Below are 19,032 nucleotides of genomic sequence, written 5' to 3' on the forward strand. Positions count from 1 at the left end.
ATTGATAATTAAAGCCATAGGATGCATTAAAAGTCCCTAGTTAGTACTTTTACGTACCGATATATATATCATGTCGATCTGGTTTGTTACTAGCTAGGTAGATATTTTCAGAGAAAATAAAGAGAAATAACATGAAGATCGATCCTGATAACAAAATAACTAGCTAGCTAGCTCTAGGCAGGAAAAAATTACAGAAGATCCTGATAACATGAAGAACTCCTATTCTGTATTCCTACAGTACTGGAATAATATATATAGTTCTACAACTCCTGGATTTTGAAAACAATGAGCCTGTCTACGGATTGAAGAAGTCCTATATCATCAATCGACATATCAGCAGCACCCTCATCATCCACGTCATCAGCGAATGACATGTTTAAATCCAAAGACAGAGAAGGACTCGTCGTCTGATCCTCGGATTCAGGAATTTTAATCTCTTGTTCCGTAACTCCCTGTGTTTTTTGCTTAATGGGAGGAGAGCACGCCCTTGACCTAGAACTGAAGCTTTCACAGCTCAAAATCACAATAGAATCAGCAAGGCTAACTTCTTCTCCGCTTGAATTTCTTATCCTTCCGCTCTCAATCGCCCTCTTCATTCCCATCTGAGAGCCATAATCGGCTTGCTCAATATCTTCGACGAAGAAAACTCTATGAGGATTGAAAGACATTGCTTCGGCAAATCTCTCAATGTAACTGCAACTTTGTTCATCTCTAGTTCTCTTGTTCCTGAGATCTTCGGTTGAGTCGGCCCTGGTAGACGAGAAGCTACTTAGAGCAATGGTTACAAAGTTGGAATGCGAAGAACCAAACACAACCCGAGCTAACTCTCTCGCAACCTTCTCTTTGGCATGCGCATCTACACCCTGGAAAAAAAACCAGGTCTCTTCTTTCGCCTGATCAGTAAAACTCTTATCCTTCCTTCTCAACATTCCGGACCTGCATTGTAATATAGTGGCAGCTATTTCGTGAATAATGTCTTTCTGCCATGGCACCTTTTTCTCCAATGCGTTGCATATGGTGTTGAGATTTTCCGTATTGAACTCTTTGAACCTTGTGACATATTCCACTTCCATGATGTCACTTGAAGAAGCGGAATTTGGATTGGAATTAGGATTAGAAAACCTGCCATTCTGATCAGGAATGTACATTCTCAAACTCGAGTCACAAGTTTTACTATTGGATACAGAAGGCCAAGATTGATGGTCCATAAATTGGGACTCTCTAGGCTCAAACACTGGCCAAATCTTTTGAGAAGTGTTGTGCAAATTAGGGTTTTGTCGGTCATAGGAAAAGCACGAAGTCGATGAGGAAGGTGATATTGCAGAGGAATGTGTTAGGGTTTTGTGGAATGTGCTGCAAAATATGTTCCATTTTTTGCACAAGTCTTTTACTGATAAGGCAGAGTCGTCCTGAATGAGAGAAGAGAATCAAATACAAAGAAAAAGTCAGGTCTCGACTCATATACTTTACTTTAGAAAGTGCTAGCTAGGGTGTAGAAAAGTTGAGATTGAGATATAATAACCTGATCATGACTACTAAGTCTTTTACATTCATCCCTGAGCCATGACGGGAGGCTAGAGGATGTCGACTCTCCACGACAAGTAGTTTTTCTCGTGTTCCGGACTTCAATTTCAAATTGTGCTGTACAATCTGCACAGCAACTAAGCTGCTTTTCCTCTCCACCTTCAGAGCGATCAAGCCATCTTGATCCATTTTCAGATTGCTTGCTTTCGCAGTCTTTCTGCACATCACTGATGAAATTTGGAAAAGAAAAATAAGCGTGATAAGAATGGGTACAATATGGAAGTCCTTGATGTAAACATGCACCAACAAAGTAGGTAATATATAAGAAAGTTAAATACCAAGAGATAAATCAGAGTGAAAAGTAGTTCCTTAGTGATCACATAAAACTATACTTATTTACACTCCATAAAGTATGATCGAAAGATAAAAAATGAAGAAAGAAGAAGCACTTAATACATTTACTTTTTTGAAAATTTTAAATCAAACAAGTAAGCATATATGAAGAACCAACCTTAAAGTGTTTCACTTGATCAGGATAGAATCTGATCAGGTGCTTTTGCACAAAGTAAGAGAAACTTTAAAAACTTTATACTCATGGATCAAGCACCAGGAAATTTAACAATCAAAGATCCATAATTCATATATGATCCTAATTAAATCGCGGTTAAATTAATTTTACCTGTCAGGAATGAGGCTCAATGCCAAAGCGCCAGCCGGAACAGTAAGAGGATGCAGCCTCCAAACACTTTCCAGTGAAGGGTAGCCTGTCTTACATTTCATGTATGTTTGGAATGATGCAATTCCCATAAACCAAAATTTTCCACTTTCTCCGATTCCATAAGCCAATCTCCCGAGCTCGATAATCATATGCTCCACCGGACAATAGTAGTTTCTTCCCTGGCCACCAAAATAACTCTCTCTATACTCAGTAATCCACTTGAGATCTCCCAAGTACAAAACGAGACCTTTGTCCACAAAGCTCCTCATACTTCTGAGGTCTTCAAGCTTCTGCTCAACCTTTCCTCTAGACAGGTTCTCAAAAGAATAGAGCGGGAGGCTTATAAACTTCACTTGTCTTAAAGCCTCAGGAACATCTCCTTTGTCGACCTTGTCTTTCACTGCTCTTACAACACCTTCTATATTTGCAACATTTTCTCCGACAATCACCAGAGATTTTCTTTTCTTGCTCATCAAGCTCTCTATCACACACATCACATCTTCACCCCTAACTTGATCATGATTCCCTTTCTCCTTGCCAACTTTTGCTCCCGCGGTCTCCTGAGAAAGGACTAAAAGGGTATTATCTTCGTTAGTGGACTTGTTATTACTAACCTCCTGGTTTTGAGAGCACAACTCTAAAGAGACCGTCTGTTCTACATTGGTTTTGACTAGAGTACTCGAGAAGCCAGCTTCACGCATGACTCTACTGACACTGGGATCATCTAATATCGATATGATGAGCTGCTCAAGCTCAATCTTCACAGCTAAGAGGGGCTGTTGCTGGTTTTCAATAGAACCGCGTCTCTGATGGGCTTGGGCTCGCTTGAAGGCGGCCACTAGAGCATTGGATATGGAAGGGTGGTGAGAATGGGGAGGACTTAGCATGGGGCTTGAAGATGAAGCAGGAAGGCGGTTTAGAGCGACATTGAAACAAAGCTCAAGGGCTTTGCACTGAAGAGGATGAGAGTGGGATTGAGATTGGAGGCAGGCTGTTCGGAGCAAGCCCGTGGGAGAGGATAGCATGGTGCTTGCGACGTGAAGAGGCGTGACTTGAGCATGGCCGCGCCTTCTAGCAAGTGTGACCGCTTGCTTGATGACACTTGCAGCCTCGGCTGTTAGTGCTTGTTGCACTGTGAACCCCCCAGCCCTCATCTTTAATTAACTAAATTTCTCAACTTATTAACTTAAGAGTAGAGATCAGAGAAAAGTTTGACGATCCGGCTTGCTAGGATCAAGAACAGAAGTCTTGATCAAGAAATAATGGCTTTTAAGGGTTATATTCTGGGTAGTTGATCTGTTAATATATCTCAGGTGTGTGTAAGCTAGTACTTTGATTTGGAGCTAGGTTACTATATGTGTGGTCGGAGTTTGAGAGTGTTGGTAATAAGTTGAAGTGTTGAAGTAATCTAACTAGTATGATGAAAAAGAGTGGATTTTGATCGAGAGTGAAGAGTGGAAGGAGAGTGAATATAAGGGAGCTGGGGTGTGCTTTGCTTGTAGGTGAGGTTAATTTTGGGGTCCAAAGTCGATTTTGTAGTGGAAAGTGGAATGCATGTGCTGACAAGCAGGACGAATGCACCAGTACCAAGGCCAACTCAGCTTTCCCTTCCGCTTTCTCTCGTTAATTCGCTAAAACCTACTTATCTCTCCATCATACCTATATATTAGTATCTCCATGGCAATTTATTTGTCTAAGTTCATTTTCGGGTGATAAAATAAATAAAAATTATATATGAGATAATTTGAAAAAGTACATAATTACAAATTATGTCTATTTAATTTTAAAGTATAAACTTTTAATCAGAATTTGTATAAAAATAATTATCACTTAATAATGATATTTTGGTCGATTAAATAATAATAAATTATTAAACAACACAAATATATTAAAATAGAAGGAGAATTAAAATAAATAAATATTTGCATATTATAAGATTCCATAGTAGTGCAAACATTAATTAATTTATTAGTTACACATTAATATTAATATAAGATTATCTTTTTTAGGTTTAAAGTCAATAAACTAAAGAAAACATGTGATAAAGTCTTATATCCATGTTTGGGTTAAGAGCCGATAAATTCAAATAGAACATGGAAAAGGTCTTGCACCCATATAGTAGTATATACTACAACACAGTTCCAATAAATAGGTCTTTTCACAATTGAAAATTCAGGTTTAAATCTGTAGTAAGTAAATGATGAATTTTGTTTGCCATTTTATCTCAAATAGTAAGTTTAAAAAAATGTCATAATATGTTACATTCATCATAATTTTGGTAAAGCGTCACAATTTAATCTGATAGACCTCGTAACTCCATTCTAACAATAGCTAAACTTACTACTCACTCTAATCGTAAGTACCTATTTTACGAAAAGAAACATTCTTTTTATGTATATTGCAAGCCCCGATTTTCATACTTTTCTTTCAATAAATTATATATTATGACCGAACTTCATAAGATAAATAACGACGGAATTTATATATTATAAAAATTACTATATTTTCGTACTCCTATCATTTTATGACATTCAAAATATCTTTAAAATATGTTCACACATATCCATTCCCTATCAATATCTTCTTCTACTGCAATAAATTTTTAACTAATATAATTCATTTCAACTAAATAAATTGATAAAAATATATCTATATATTCTAGATTGGAACAAGCTGAAATAAGCATGAACCCTATATATAGCAGCTAACTGAATTATATATCCCCGCTCAAAAATCATAATCTGCGTGTGGTGAGTGATTTTCAATACATTCTTTCACTGCATTCTTCAAAGTTTTGACGGATCATATAGCTAAATTCACAAATTTAATAATTAACAACAATTAATGACGGGGAGTTAGATGATTGTGGTCGGGTTCTAACAGTTACATGCAATTATCGCAACAATGTTGACTATAAATTTAAAGCTGATATCCCATTATTCGTTAAATTTATGTGTGAAAAGTTCTTAACCAACACTTATTTTTCCTACACTCATTCTCAAACTTAACTGTTCTCTCGTCCATCTGAAATGAGAACCGGGTTGAATACCTTCCGGTCGAAACAATCTTCCTAAAAGAAAATGATTCTTTTATGGAAAATGATAAATAAAACCCTGTATAGCGAAAGAAGCTAAAGTAGATCAACATCGGCCATTAAGGTTATGCCTTTCATGCGATGCTAAAGTGTTTATATTAATTATTAGTAGTAAGGAAACTAAAAATTAAGGAAAACGAATCTGAATTTTATAGTAATTAGATAAGAAAAACAATAGTTGTTTAAGGAAGACATAAAAATTAGACTAGGGAGACTGGGAGAGTAGAAATGAGAGAAAGAGATGGTGGGTGGGGGACGGTCCGGTGTTGCACAAAAGAAGAGGACCTGAAAAGAAAAGTAAGGTGGAGGACTGTCTGTCTCAAGGAATCGGGAACTGTGTACGATTTCTTCCCGACTTATAGACAACGAATAAAGGGAGTTCCATATCTATATTTTATATATTTATTATTCATGGATTCCATACATAAATTTATTTATGTGGATATGTATAGCTTGAATCCCTTTTTGCATGGGGATTAAGAACTCCCAAAAACATTCCACATTCCCTCCCCCTCTCTCTATCAATTATTTCATAAAGTTGAAGCTTTTACACATTCTGCTTCATTTCAAATGTATACAACCAAATCATTAGGCCCCAAAAAATTTTGATGAGTAGTGGTGACGGACTCCCATAGCAGTGTTTTCACCCACTTGCATTTGGGTCCTCTTATGGTGCCTACTTTTTAAAGTTTTTTGCCAAAGCAGGGAGCCATTTATAGCAGGCAGCTGAATATTACTACTCCAGAAGCAGCCTCAGAAATATTTACTAATTAATAATCTAAATGACCACTCTTATTTTTGTAATCTTACTTTTGAAAGTATTTATATATGCACAATGGGTCTCTCTAGGCGTACTGCAAAATTTCATACTATAATATTAGCAAACTGCTGCTGTCACTTTGTACAGTAATCAAGCTTGAAACAACATATTTAAATGAATTATATCATGATATTGAATATATGTAGTTCATGGATTGGTGTTGGAGTACACATTAAGCTGAGACACGTAGTGACTTTGTAGAGTTTGAATCTTTCCATGCATGGTCGCATAAAATGTTGCTGTAAGAGTTCATAACAATTTTGTCAAAATATATTCATACGTTGTGTTTGTATCATAGCCATTTTAAGTCATAATACAGTTGATGAAATACGAATTAATACTAAAATATCAGAAAGCGATGTTATTAAATAATATCCAAACTGCATCAGAAGCAATTCTCAGAAACTTACAACAGATATTACTATTATCATCTTAATAATTAACACAGGTACACCATCTTGTATTTGACAAGATTCAGACTCTCGACTGTTAATTCACGGAATGACAGAATATCAAGGAATCATATGTTTTGTAGTTATTACTATTACATATATACATGAAGCTATTAATTATTTGTCTGCAAGAAGCAAAATCCAAACAGAATAAAGCTCGATTAGTTTTCATAATTAAATTCCTCAAGTCCATAATTAAGTTCTTACATATATCTGGTCATGTTCACGTGCCTCGCAAATACTGAAACCCATGGAACTAAAATACAGTGCACTAATTTCTAGGTACCGGAAGCCTACAGAAACCTGCCGACGAATCCTGTGCACGGGGCAGGGATCGATCGCAATGAATTCAGGGAACAGCTAGCTAGCACCAGTTTCACAGTAAGGACTAGCTAGGGTTGCCAAAAACACACTTCACTCTAACAATGCACTGCTTGATGCTTCCAGTTCTGTACTACAACAATTGAGGAAAATGTACGAACCTAAACTGAAAACATGGTGACTTGAAGTTGCATGCAACAGATCATGTATCAGTTGTGTTGTGTCGTACTATAATAAAATAGAAGAGGCTTATAATTGGAGTCCCGGGTGGGTTTGTGGGGCGAGTTGAGTTGCTTTGGTTTATGCCCCCATTTTTGTTAGTAGTCTCAATCCTAAGCGTGCGATTGCATGGAAAGAAGAGATATCTCACTCGCTATCTACACATTATCGTTCTTACAATCTTCAATATTAATATAGACTATACTGTACTTTGTTAAATCATGCATATACATGCATTGTGCCAACAGATATTCTGTTACGCATCAAACGAGAGATCTTCCTTTCATTCTTCAATCATATTCGACTTTAAGTTGTTCCCAAAGTAATCCTGCTGCCTAGCTAGGTCTTATAAAATATATCAAGACTTCACTGCTTATCCTTAAAATATTCTAAGACGAACTTACAAGTTTCCTTCTCAATCACTTATCTAGGACGAATTGAACTTCCAAGTTACATTCATCAGCTATGTTTGTTGATGATTACAGTATTTATAAGTTAATTTATACATTTAATATTACATTTTGGCTATATACTGTCTTAGCCTAGCCATGAATACTGAGATCAACTGTATGATATCCTCATCGGTGATCATTCAGAAAAACAAAACATGTTAAAGCCAGCAAGCTCGAATAATGCAATTTGTTCACATGTCCAATTCTCTATTCTCATTTGTCATTTATTGGTCACTCAAAAAAGGATTAAATATCACATACATTACTCATGGGTTCAAATATATCAAGTAAGTTGTTCTCGTTAGGTTCAACTGTATCAAGTGAGTCACTCATTATAAATATGACTCAACATAGTCACTGAAGGGGCCGGAAATTTCTATCAAATTAGTTATTAAATAGTTGAAATTGTGTATCAATTTAATCATTGACAGATGGTGTCTTTGACTCCAATTTCAAAATAATGACCAAATTAATCGAATCACTTTTGTAATGAATGACTCATTTTATATATTTGGATATAACGAGTGATATGTTAAATACCTAACCTTCGGTGAAAACGAAACTTATTAGAGATAGCCCGAAACCAACAAGGAAACCGATCAACAAGTAATATATGATTAGTTGGTAAAGCAGAAATGGTCCAAGGCAGGGCAGCAGGAAGAAGGGAGGTGGATGATCTTTCCATGTGAGCAGCATATAAATTCATAAAATCCTCATCCCCAGTCAAAAAGCCAACCAGCTCCTTGTATCATTAATGGCCTAAAAAGACATAGAGCACCAAATACTTTGAATGCAAAGTATTCTGAAATGCTAGAAAAGGAGTGTTTGAATGAAATAAAGGGAAGCGTATATATATTGTGTGTATAATATAACGACTACTTTACAGTAGAAGACACTCTTCGCCCATCCTTTTCTTTGCCCTCATAACGGTTAAGGTTATGTAACTGTAACAAAAGTTAAAAAGCCAGCCATATACAGTTCGTTGCTAATTCTGTAGCTTCATTTTTTTGTTAAAGTGAGAAAGATACACTGCACTACTTGGCCCCATCTTTCCTCTGCTTTCGCTATCATCTCTTTTGATTCCCTTCTTTAATTAATATTTAGCTTATTATTCTACTACTACTCTCTTTTTTTCTTAACTAATTCTTTTTGTATAATATTTAATTAATAGAATAATTTCTTTGAAATATTTATAAAGTTATTTTTCTTCATATTTTTCATATATTGTATAATGAATTAAGTATGCACATACTAAATAGCATCCTTTGGGTTTATTCCTTAATAATAGAAGATTATGATATTAATTATCATTGATTCTCAGATATAATAAATTGATGATATCTTTTGGTTAAAGTGGAGCACTCTGTCTTAAAGCAGTATTAAAAAGTAAAATATGGCATTATCTACTCAAAAGGGCTGCTCATTTTATGCTTTTGAGTTTCAAGCTAGCATCTCACCCCTTGTATGTGGCCCATGTGTATGTGAACAATTTGAGATTTATCAAAATTATTTTCTGCACAAAGAATGTATAAATATACACACTAATTTTTGGCTCTACCAGCACAGAGACTTTAAAACTTTAAAGGTTGCAAAGAGAAAAAGTCGCTCTAATTTTGACATGACAGCCTTAATTGTTTATGTAAAGGTGATGGAATTACGTACCACACACTCCTTTTCCGAAAAGTTTTTAGTTTTAAATTCTGATTTTACTTTTAATTCTCCTTAATCAAATTTGTGTCCCGTGAAACTCCACTATTAATACACTGCTATTATTAAAATTTGAATCTTCTAATCATCTGCGATGAGGTGCCACTTTTTTGGTTTACAAATCATAATAAAGAATGTAAGTGGTGGAAATCTAATCTGATTAAAAGGGGATTTATAAAGATCTGAAACCCTAATTTTTTAAACAAGAGCAACTGGGCTGACCATTTTCATTCATAGAATTTGGGCTGCTCACTTATACTGGCCCAAAACGACTACTTGTATCTATGTAAAGAATGAAAGTATGTATTAATGAAATGGTAAACTGTTACAGAGAGATTACAGAGAGAAATGGGGAAGAACAGAATATTCTCAAGAGAGAATTGAGTAACACTAGACTGAGTTCTTGCTCTTGCCCCTGGCACTACTTAACAACCGATTTTCCCTCCAAATCTAACTAACTATAACCATGACAAACGCTCCCTCTTAACAAAAAGCTTGTCCTCAAGCTTTGAACTGTGGAAATTGTTGTGTAATGATTGAGCAATCTTCCCACGAAGCTTCAGCAACATCCAAATCCTTCCACTGAATCAACCATTGTGTCACCTTCTGACCTCCTCTGTCAATTTGTCTCCTTTGCAGAACTTTATCAGGAGCTAAAATCATAATGTCATCTTGATCATACTCAGGTAGCTTCCCTGGTGTCACTGGAGTCTGGCCTATATACTTCTTAAGTAGTGACACATGAAAGACAGGATGAATCCTGCAATAATCTGGCAGTTTGAGCTTATATGCTACCTCTCCTATCTTTTTTTCAATCTGAAAGGGACCATAAAATCTGGCAGACAACTTAAAGCATACTCTTGTGGCCACTGATTTCTGTTTGTATGGTTGCAGCTTCAAATACACCCACTCTCCCTGTTGAAACTCTCTTTCACTCCTACTCTGATCAGCATAAAACTTCATTCTGTGCTGAGCTTTATTCAAGTTCTCTTTCAGCTGCTGCAAAATTTGTTCCCTTTGTACTAACAAGTTTTGAGCCACTGGAATAATCATGTCATGCAGATTTCCCATGTTGAGTGTAACTGGTTTTACCCCATACACAGCCTCATAGGGTGTCATCCTCATACTGGTATGAAAAGAAGTGTTATACCAATATTCTGCCATCCCAAGCCATTTCTTCCATGTGCATGGCTTGTCCCCAGCAAAACACCTTAGATAAGCCTCAAGACACTGATTTAATCTCTCAGTTTGACCATCACTCTGAGGATGATAAGCTGAAGTGAAATTCAGTTTGACTCCCAATTTCTCAAACATTGAAGTCCAGAACTTGCTAGTAAATATTCTATCTCTGTCACAGACTATTGTATCAGGTAATCCATGTAGTCTGAAAATCTGATCCAGAAATACATTGGCTATTTCTTCAGCAGTGAATGGATGCTTTAATGATATAAAATGGCCATATTTAGACATCCTATCCACCACAACTAATACTGCATTAGCTCCATCTGATTCTGGCAACTTTTCTATGAAATCCATAGAAATATTCTTCCAAGGTGTGTTAGGAATTGTCAGAGGTTGTAAAAGTCCAGGAGACAAAAGATGTTCACTTTTGTATCTCTGACAAACTTCACAATGTTTTATCCAATCCTCCACATCTTTCTTCATTCCAGGCCAGAAAAATGTGATTTTCAATCTTTGTAGACATGCATTTTGGCCAGAATGACCCCCCAAAGAAGAATTATGTAATGCTTCCACTACTTGCTTCCTAATATCCCCAGTACCTCCCAAGTAAATCTTCCCTTGCTTCTTTAAAATTCCTTGAATATACTGAAAGTCACTAGCCCCAGTTGGATCTATCAGTATTTGAGAAATGATTTCCTGGCATTCTGTATCCTGTTCATAACTTTGTATGACCTGCTGTATCCAAGTAGGCTGTAATTCTGAGATAGCAGCCACTCTTGCTACTGGTTCACTCCTGTCATGATCTTCCACCCTTGACAAAGCATCAGCTGCTGTGTTATCAACCCCTTTTTTATACTGAATCTCATAATCCAACCCTAATAGTTTTGATAACCATTTATACTGCAAAGAGGTATGGAGAGGTTGTTCTAACAAGAATTTTAATGACTGATGGTCTGTCTTAATAATAAAATGGTGACCTACTAGATAGTGTCTCCATTTAGTCACTGCCAACACCAATGCTAACAATTCTTTTTCATAGACTGAAAAACCCATGTTCCTCTTGTTAAAAGATTTACTCAAATATGCAATTGGTTTACCTTGCTGCATTAGAACAGCACCCATACCAGTTGCACAGGCATCAGTCTCCACCACAAAAGCCTCAACAAAATTTGGCATTGCCAATACAGGAGCTTCACACAGTGCTTTCTTAAGAGTATTAAAGGCTGTTGTAGCTTGATCACTCCACTGAAATCCCTCTTTTTTTAGTAAATCAGTCAAGGGTTTAGTGATAACCCCATAATGTTTGATAAATCTTCTGTAATACCCTGATAAACCCAAAAAACCTCTCAAGGTCTTTACTGAATCAGGTACTGGCCACTTCACTATACTTGCAATCTTTTCTGGATCCATACTCACTCCTTTCCCAGATATTAAATGTCCCAAATATTCCACAGAATCAGCTGCAAAAGTACATTTAGATCTCTTTGCATATAACTCATTTTCTTTTAATACTGTCAGAACCAGTTCCAAGTGTTGCAAATGAGAATCCAAATCCTTACTATATACTAGAATATCATCAAAAAATACCAAAACAAATTTCCTCAAGAATGGTTGGAAAACTTGATTCATTAAGGACTGAAATGTGGCAGGAGCATTAGTCAGCCCAAATGGCATGACTATAAACTCAAAGTGACCATGGTGAGTTTGGAAGGCAGTCTTGTATGTGTCAGTTGGCTTAACCAGAATTTGATGATAACCAGCCCTGAGGTCTAATTTTGTAAACATTTCAGCTCCATGCAATTCATCAAGCAACTCATCTATATTAGGTATAGGAAATCTATCTTTGATAGTCAATTTATTTAGTTGCCTATAGTCCACACAAAATCTCCAAGAATCATCTTTTTTCCTAACCAAGATTACAGGAGATGCAAAAGGACTATTGCTGTTTCTAATAATGCCACTGTCTAACATTTGCTGTACTTGTGTTTCAATCTCATTTTTCTGTGAATGAGGATATCTATAAGGTTTAAGTTTAAAAGGTGTGGACCCTTCCTGTAGAGGAATGACATGATCCACAGATCTAGCTGGAGGTAACCCTACAGGTATCTCAAAGACTTTTGAGTATTTATCAAGTACAGAAACAATAGAACCTGGCAATTCCTGCTTTTCCTCTGCTGCATAAACATTTTCCTTGAACCTTTGTTGTGCCAGCTGCTTGTTTAATAACTGCAAGTCCTTTCCCCTGACCAACTGCATTGTTGCTTTTTCTACTCTTCCACTCAAAATCATTTGAGGCTCAGTATCTGATTCTGCATTCAACTTTAAGTACAATTTCTTAAAGTCAAAAAGAATGGGACTGAATTGTTGTAACCAGTCCACCCCAAGTATTAATTCCCATCCAGCAATATCAATTATTCTAAGGTCAAAAATAAACTCATACTGTTGTATTTTCCATTTGACCTTAGGCACATAAAATTCACTAATCACTTCCCTCCCATCTGCTAATTTAACAGAGACTCCTTCACATTTCACCTTACTCAGTTTCAACCTGTTTACCACCTTACTGTCAATGAAACTTAAAGTGCTCCCTGTGTCAGTTAACATCTTGACCTCCTGATCTTGTATCATCCCCTCTAGTGTAATTGTTTTCCTGGCCATATTTTCAGATAAGGCATTCAAGGACACCTCTGCAATGGTTCCCTCCTCTTCTTCTTCTAATACCTCTGTCAGTATATCATGCTCCCCATCTTCAACTAACATGAATGTATACTGTTGGTTTTTGCACTGATGGCCTTGTGTATACTTGTCTCCACATTTGTAACAAAGATGGTTGTTTCTTCTATATTGAAACTCCTCTGGTGAAATTTTCTTAAAATGATCTTTGCCCTTAACCTCCTTTTCTTTAACAGAATTGTCAATAGCATCTGTTTTCTTGTCACTAGCTCCCCACTTAGTACCAATACTTGGTTTCTTACTATCAGATTTCTTGACCAAAATATCTACAGTCTGTTCCTGATATTGTGCTATCTCTATAGCATCAATTAATGTTCTTGGTTTCATTAATCTGACCATCGGTTTAAGTTCCCCTTTAAGACCAGAAATGAAACTAGAAATGAAATAAGATTCATCTAAATGAGGGTTCCTAACCAACACTACAGATTTCAATTCCTCAAATCTTTCTACATACTCAAGAACAGTACCAGTTTGGACCAACTTATTGAACTCTTCTTGCTCATCTAACCCTCCTTTCTTCCCAAATCTTTTTACCAAAGCATCACAAAAAACTGACCAAGATATTGTTTCTTGAATTAACTTGAAACTCTGAAACCACACATCTACCTTACCCTCTAAGAACATTTCAACAAACTCTACTCGAGCTTTGTCACTAACCTGATGCATCAGAAAGAACTTGTTGCATTTGCGAACCCAAGCTCGAGGATCCTCTCCACTGAAATTTGGGATCTCCATTCTTGGCTGCCTGAACTGCCAATTAAAAGGTTTCTCCACTTTATTTTGACCACCTCCATCCTCTCTTGAGTGAGACTGATTCCCTGGAGTCTGGAGAAGTGGAGATCTTTCAATAAACAACTCGCCATCCCGACCCACAGTTTTAGCCAAATTGAACCCCTTAAGAATTCCCCCAACCTTTGTCTGAATCCTATCCTCCATAGTAGCATTATACTGCTCAATTTTCGCATCGCAATTCGTAACCAAAGAAACCAATTGATCAATCTTGTTGATAATTTTCGATTCCATGGCAGAAGTTGTCTTTTCGATCTGTTTGTGACAAGTAACACTCACTTCTTGAATTCGACTCTCGATTTCGCGCCATGAATCTTCCGACGATCTTGATCTCGTCGTCGTCATGTGGCCGGAGAATCGAGTGGCTCTGATACCACTTGTAAAGAATGAAAGTATGTATTAATGAAATGGTAAACTGTTACAGAGAGATTACAGAGAGAAATGGGGAAGAACAGAATATTCTCAAGAGAGAATTGAGTAACACTAGACTGAGTTCTTGCTCTTGCCCCTGGCACTACTTAACAACCGATTTTCCCTCCAAATCTAACTAACTATAACCATGACAATCTACAGTTGTTATGACTTATGGGTCATATTGGGCTGTTGCATGCATGGCAACATAGGAATATGATAGATATATTTTTCACATTTGATAGAAATTTTTCACATTTTTAAAAACGATGTTTCTGTCAGTTACTAATCACCTATATATTTTTCACATTTAGTAGCTCTTTTTTTATTTTTGAGAAAACTACCGATTCTATTATTAGGCGTGTTTAATTGATGCTAATAAAATATAATCTGAAAAATGAAGTACAAGTTTATTCTAATTTATATTTCAAGGCGGTAGTCGTTTGAACGTCGTCTGTGGCATGCTGCTTCTGACTTCTATTAAGCTTGTTTCTTTTGTTTTCCATGCATTGCTAATAGTGTGGTAGGCTAATATAGCGCCGTAGCTCATCGAGGAAATTGATAAAAAGTAAAAAAAAAACAGGGACTTCTACTTATCGGTGAATACTATTCTTTTTCTAAGTGTTCAATTATAATACTTTTGTATATACAATGGGGCCGTTTGGGAAAACTTAAAAAAAATGACTTATTACTTAAATTAGAGAAGTGAGGTAGAAGTGAGAAGTAAATAAGTTAATAAAGTGTTTGGAAAAAAAGCAGAAGCTGTGAGAGAGAAGCTAGCATTCTCAGCTTCTTAAAAGTGCTTCTACTTCTTTACACAAACGGGTCAAGAGAAGCAGAATCCAGAAGCAACTTCTGCTTCTGTTAAACAAACAGGCCCAATAATACAAAGAATCGATATTATTACTCTAGTGAGCGAAACACTCTGTTAGCACAATCAAATATAATTCAATTCACGGTAGAAATGAAAGGATTTGCTCTGTCTTGCTGCAGTAACGACTTGAAAAATTTTCTGTTCCTGGGATGGAATGGATTAAATTCTCTTAGCCGTGATGTGCATTTAAACCTCATTTTTTAAGTTGGTCGGAATCGTCACAACAACCGTTAAAATGCCACTTTCGCTCCTTACTTATACTGACAAGTGATAAGTAGAAAATAGTATTGTTGTGCACGCATTGTTGTGAAATAAAAATAAGTTCAAGAGATTGTCTTAATTTTTTATATCGTAAAATTCTAGGAAAACGTCAACGGCTGCTGTCATCTTACATTTTTTTTTTTTATAATTAGACAATATAATAAAGAAAACGTTAAATATATCCTCAATTATTTAAACATAATTTTATATATTATATTTAAAATTTGAATCTAAGTGCTTAGATTTAATCTAGGACAAGCAGGGTTAGTATATAATGTAGGTACTTGGACCAGCGCAGACACGCGTGTCGACTGCTAGCCAGTAGTAATTCGTAACTTCGAATTGTGAGTTGAACCACATAAAAAGGCTCACCAATTTCTTTGCAACGTGTATAGTTTCCGGATGGCAAATGATGTGAAAACAGTGGACAGCACCATATGATTATGCAGACCTTTTAATGATAGTAATAAAAATCTGAAAAACATTACGAGTAGATACTAAATTGTAAAATTGGGAGTGTGTCTTTGCCACATTGCTCGCAACTCAATCATTCTTTAAAAGAAACATGTAGCAGTTGGGTTCCCGTGAAGTGTATTGTAACATCATGTGTAGGGCTGGATGCTTGTGAATATATGAATATATATTATACATAACTTCCTCGCTCTTTTTACTTATCCTCTTATTTTGCTTGTCTTAAAATTATTTTCTATATTTAATAAACATGGTGAATTAAATTTATTAATTATATCAATATTATTGCAACTTAATACATTTTTCATAATAATAGTGGACTTATGAACGAATAAAAGTTAAATTTATAATATTAAATAGGCGGGACGGATGAAGTCCTATATACTTATAAAGTATGAAGAACTTTTTGTAGAAAATGGAATCTGGGCTCATTATTCAAATAAGTTTACATATATCATATGCATGGTGCCACCATATATAACATGCACTGTTGAAACGTGAATCTTGTTTATTTTGTGGTGCTCGCAGAAAGAGAGAAAAGAGAGAGTTGAGTGTAACAGTGTAAGAGTAGGACCATATGCATGGCGCGCTTAAAAGATAAAAATCGTTCCGGTTAGGTAAATTGCATATATTTCGCAAGTGCGCGCGCTTTCTTTTTATACACCTATCTTCGTATCATATTACTGCCGTCGTTCCAAAATAAGTGTCGTTTTGACTTTTTACACGTAATTTAACGTATTAAAAAAACATACTTGTACACATTATTTTTCAACTTTTTTTCATGAATAAACGTATAGATGTTTAACTTTTATTCAAAAAAAAAAATTGAAAAATAATATACAAAATTATGTTCTTTTTGCACCTCAAATCACGTGAAAAAAATCAAAACGACACTTATTGAGTATCATTTTGGTACTATTAATTTCAAAATTACACCTTGTTTATTTAACAAACGACAATATTAACGACTTAACCCCATGTGCCGCCAATTTGACAGCTCAAATCTTAACCTTTTTCACATTTTTGTCATTACCCGCTTCTTCGTTTAAACTTTACACCTAATCGCCGTCGTGTCAACAAACTAGAAAATAAATCGTCTTAAATTTGACTTTACCCCCTTGTAAATTGTAATTGGTGGGAGTAGCTACAAGTGAAATCGTTAGTCTTAATCCAAGAAATTTATTTAACATTAAAGAAACTGAGCCACTGGATTTAATATATTAGATATAAACAATGATATAAAAAATGTGAATTGAATTATATTTTCACAATTTCGTAAGTAGAAATTATATATATGTAGGGACTAGAGTAAGATCGTAAGCCGTAACATCACTAATCAAGCAAAAATCAGAAGATAAAATTTCACTTGCAAATCTGTTTTCTAAACCCGATTCTCTTGTTCTCCAAATCATATTCGACATAAAAATTTTGTTGCTGATAATTTCCGATGATAATAGAAGGCCCTTCCGTAGCACCACCCGCACCACCGATATCATTAACATTAACAGAACTACTTACCATGGTCATACACACCACGTCGGATTGATCACCTATTATCGAAAAATAATCAGCTAGCGGAAACTCCACCTTCACTCCGCCCTTGAAATGGAAAAATAAATCCGGCACCACCATCGGCTTATTCCCGGTTAAATTATAACATGGTCGTAAACCGGCGCGAGTTTCGATATCCTTAGCTCTACTATAATTCCCCATTTGCTTCTCGAATTCCTGGGCCACCAATTCGAACACTTCCTGATCTAAATACGTAAATGTTGTGCCCGAATCCACTATAGTCCCGCCGCTACCATTTGCGGCCGGTAACAAATATTTAAACGGGACTTTAACGTGAACCCCGCCAACCGTAATTTTCCTGAGACTTACGTAATAATAATCTTGATACGCGGGGTTCGGGTTGGACGGGTTAAAAAACGGGGTGTATCGAACCCCGCCCCTGAACCCGTCTCCCGCGTATCCCCGAAACAAAACAAGCTCGCTTGTCTCGGGCTTGTCGTCGAAGCGGTGAGAAACGAGACAATACGAGAATTTCTTTAGCCCCATTTGAGCAGGCAACGAGGCCGGGCCTCGTCCGAAGCCAGCAATACCGCAAGGCTGACTGTCGGAGAAAATTGAGCATCCCACAACGAAATCATTAACGCTATTATTCGAAAAAACTAAAGTATCCGATAATAATAACCCTGCGGTGGTCCCTGAGCCATACTCAACTACATAATCAGGACAATTTTGCGGACAATTCACGGACGTTCCGTCGCAACCTTGGCATCGTGTCTGGACATCAGGGCCGAAGAGGAGGCCGCATTTGGGATCCTTACAGCCGACAATTTTCGCGGAAGATGATGATTTAGGTAAGAAAGTAGTTATGTTTCCGGCATCTATATTCGGGAAATCACATTGAGAACATAGATAAAGATGTGTACAAGGGAACCAAACAAGACTGCTTCCAGTGTCCATGACGAAGTCCAGGACTTGCGGTGGTGTGCCGAAGCTGAGTGAGACGGAGTAGCCGCCGTAGCTGCGGGGAAAGAGCGGCGTTTTAGTAAGCTGAGGGGTTTTGAGCTGCTTAGCTCTGGCTAGAGATGAAGCCGTGAGGTGGTTGAGTAGAGATGTGTTTCTGTACAATGGTGCAGCAGGGATTAAGAGTGGCTTGAGAGATAGTGTAATTGTGGTGTTATTGCTAGGGTACGAGAATGGGAGGAGAGAGAGGAGGGAGAGGAGAGAGAGAATACGAGGAAAAGAAGCCATGAATGGGTTATTTCAAGTACTTGGTTAAGTGGAGTTGTGAGTTGTAGTTTAAGTGAGGGAATGGAGGTGTCGGAGGCACCGAGGGCTTGTGGTCGTTTATTGATTTTTTCGGTGGTAAAAGTAAAAAAGAAAGGCTCGTGTGATAATAATGGCTACTTACTACTACTTGGTTTAAAGGAGAAAATCACGGGGACAATTTTTTTAGCCCAATTTTTGGTACTATATACAAAAAATACTTCCCTAA

At 36.6% G+C, this 19,032-nt stretch overlaps 2 protein-coding genes across 2 annotated transcripts; both read right to left on the reverse strand.

Moving 5' to 3' along the window:
* Positions 1 to 72: 72 nt before the first annotated feature.
* LOC108216430 (protein SMAX1-LIKE 3) lies at positions 73 to 3,766 on the reverse strand. The gene is made up of 3 exons (XM_017389189.2): positions 2,204 to 3,766; positions 1,523 to 1,751; positions 73 to 1,409 (listed from the first exon to the last, which is right to left on the reverse strand). Exons 1-3 carry the CDS (start codon positions 3,394 to 3,396, stop codon positions 261 to 263), a joined length of 2,571 nt encoding a protein of 856 aa, XP_017244678.1. The 5' UTR covers positions 3,397 to 3,766; the 3' UTR covers positions 73 to 260.
* Positions 3,767 to 17,239: 13,473 nt separating this feature from the next.
* Positions 17,240 to 18,920, reverse strand: LOC108217804 (probable aspartyl protease At4g16563). The gene has a single exon (XM_017390694.2). It carries the CDS (start codon positions 18,786 to 18,788, stop codon positions 17,391 to 17,393), a length of 1,398 nt encoding a protein of 465 aa, XP_017246183.1. The 5' UTR covers positions 18,789 to 18,920; the 3' UTR covers positions 17,240 to 17,390.
* Positions 18,921 to 19,032: the final 112 nt, after the last annotated feature.

This window comes from Daucus carota, chromosome 4, assembly GCF_001625215.2.
Source record: "Daucus carota subsp. sativus chromosome 4, DH1 v3.0, whole genome shotgun sequence".
In the NCBI taxonomy this organism is placed as follows: domain Eukaryota; kingdom Viridiplantae; phylum Streptophyta; class Magnoliopsida; order Apiales; family Apiaceae; genus Daucus; species Daucus carota.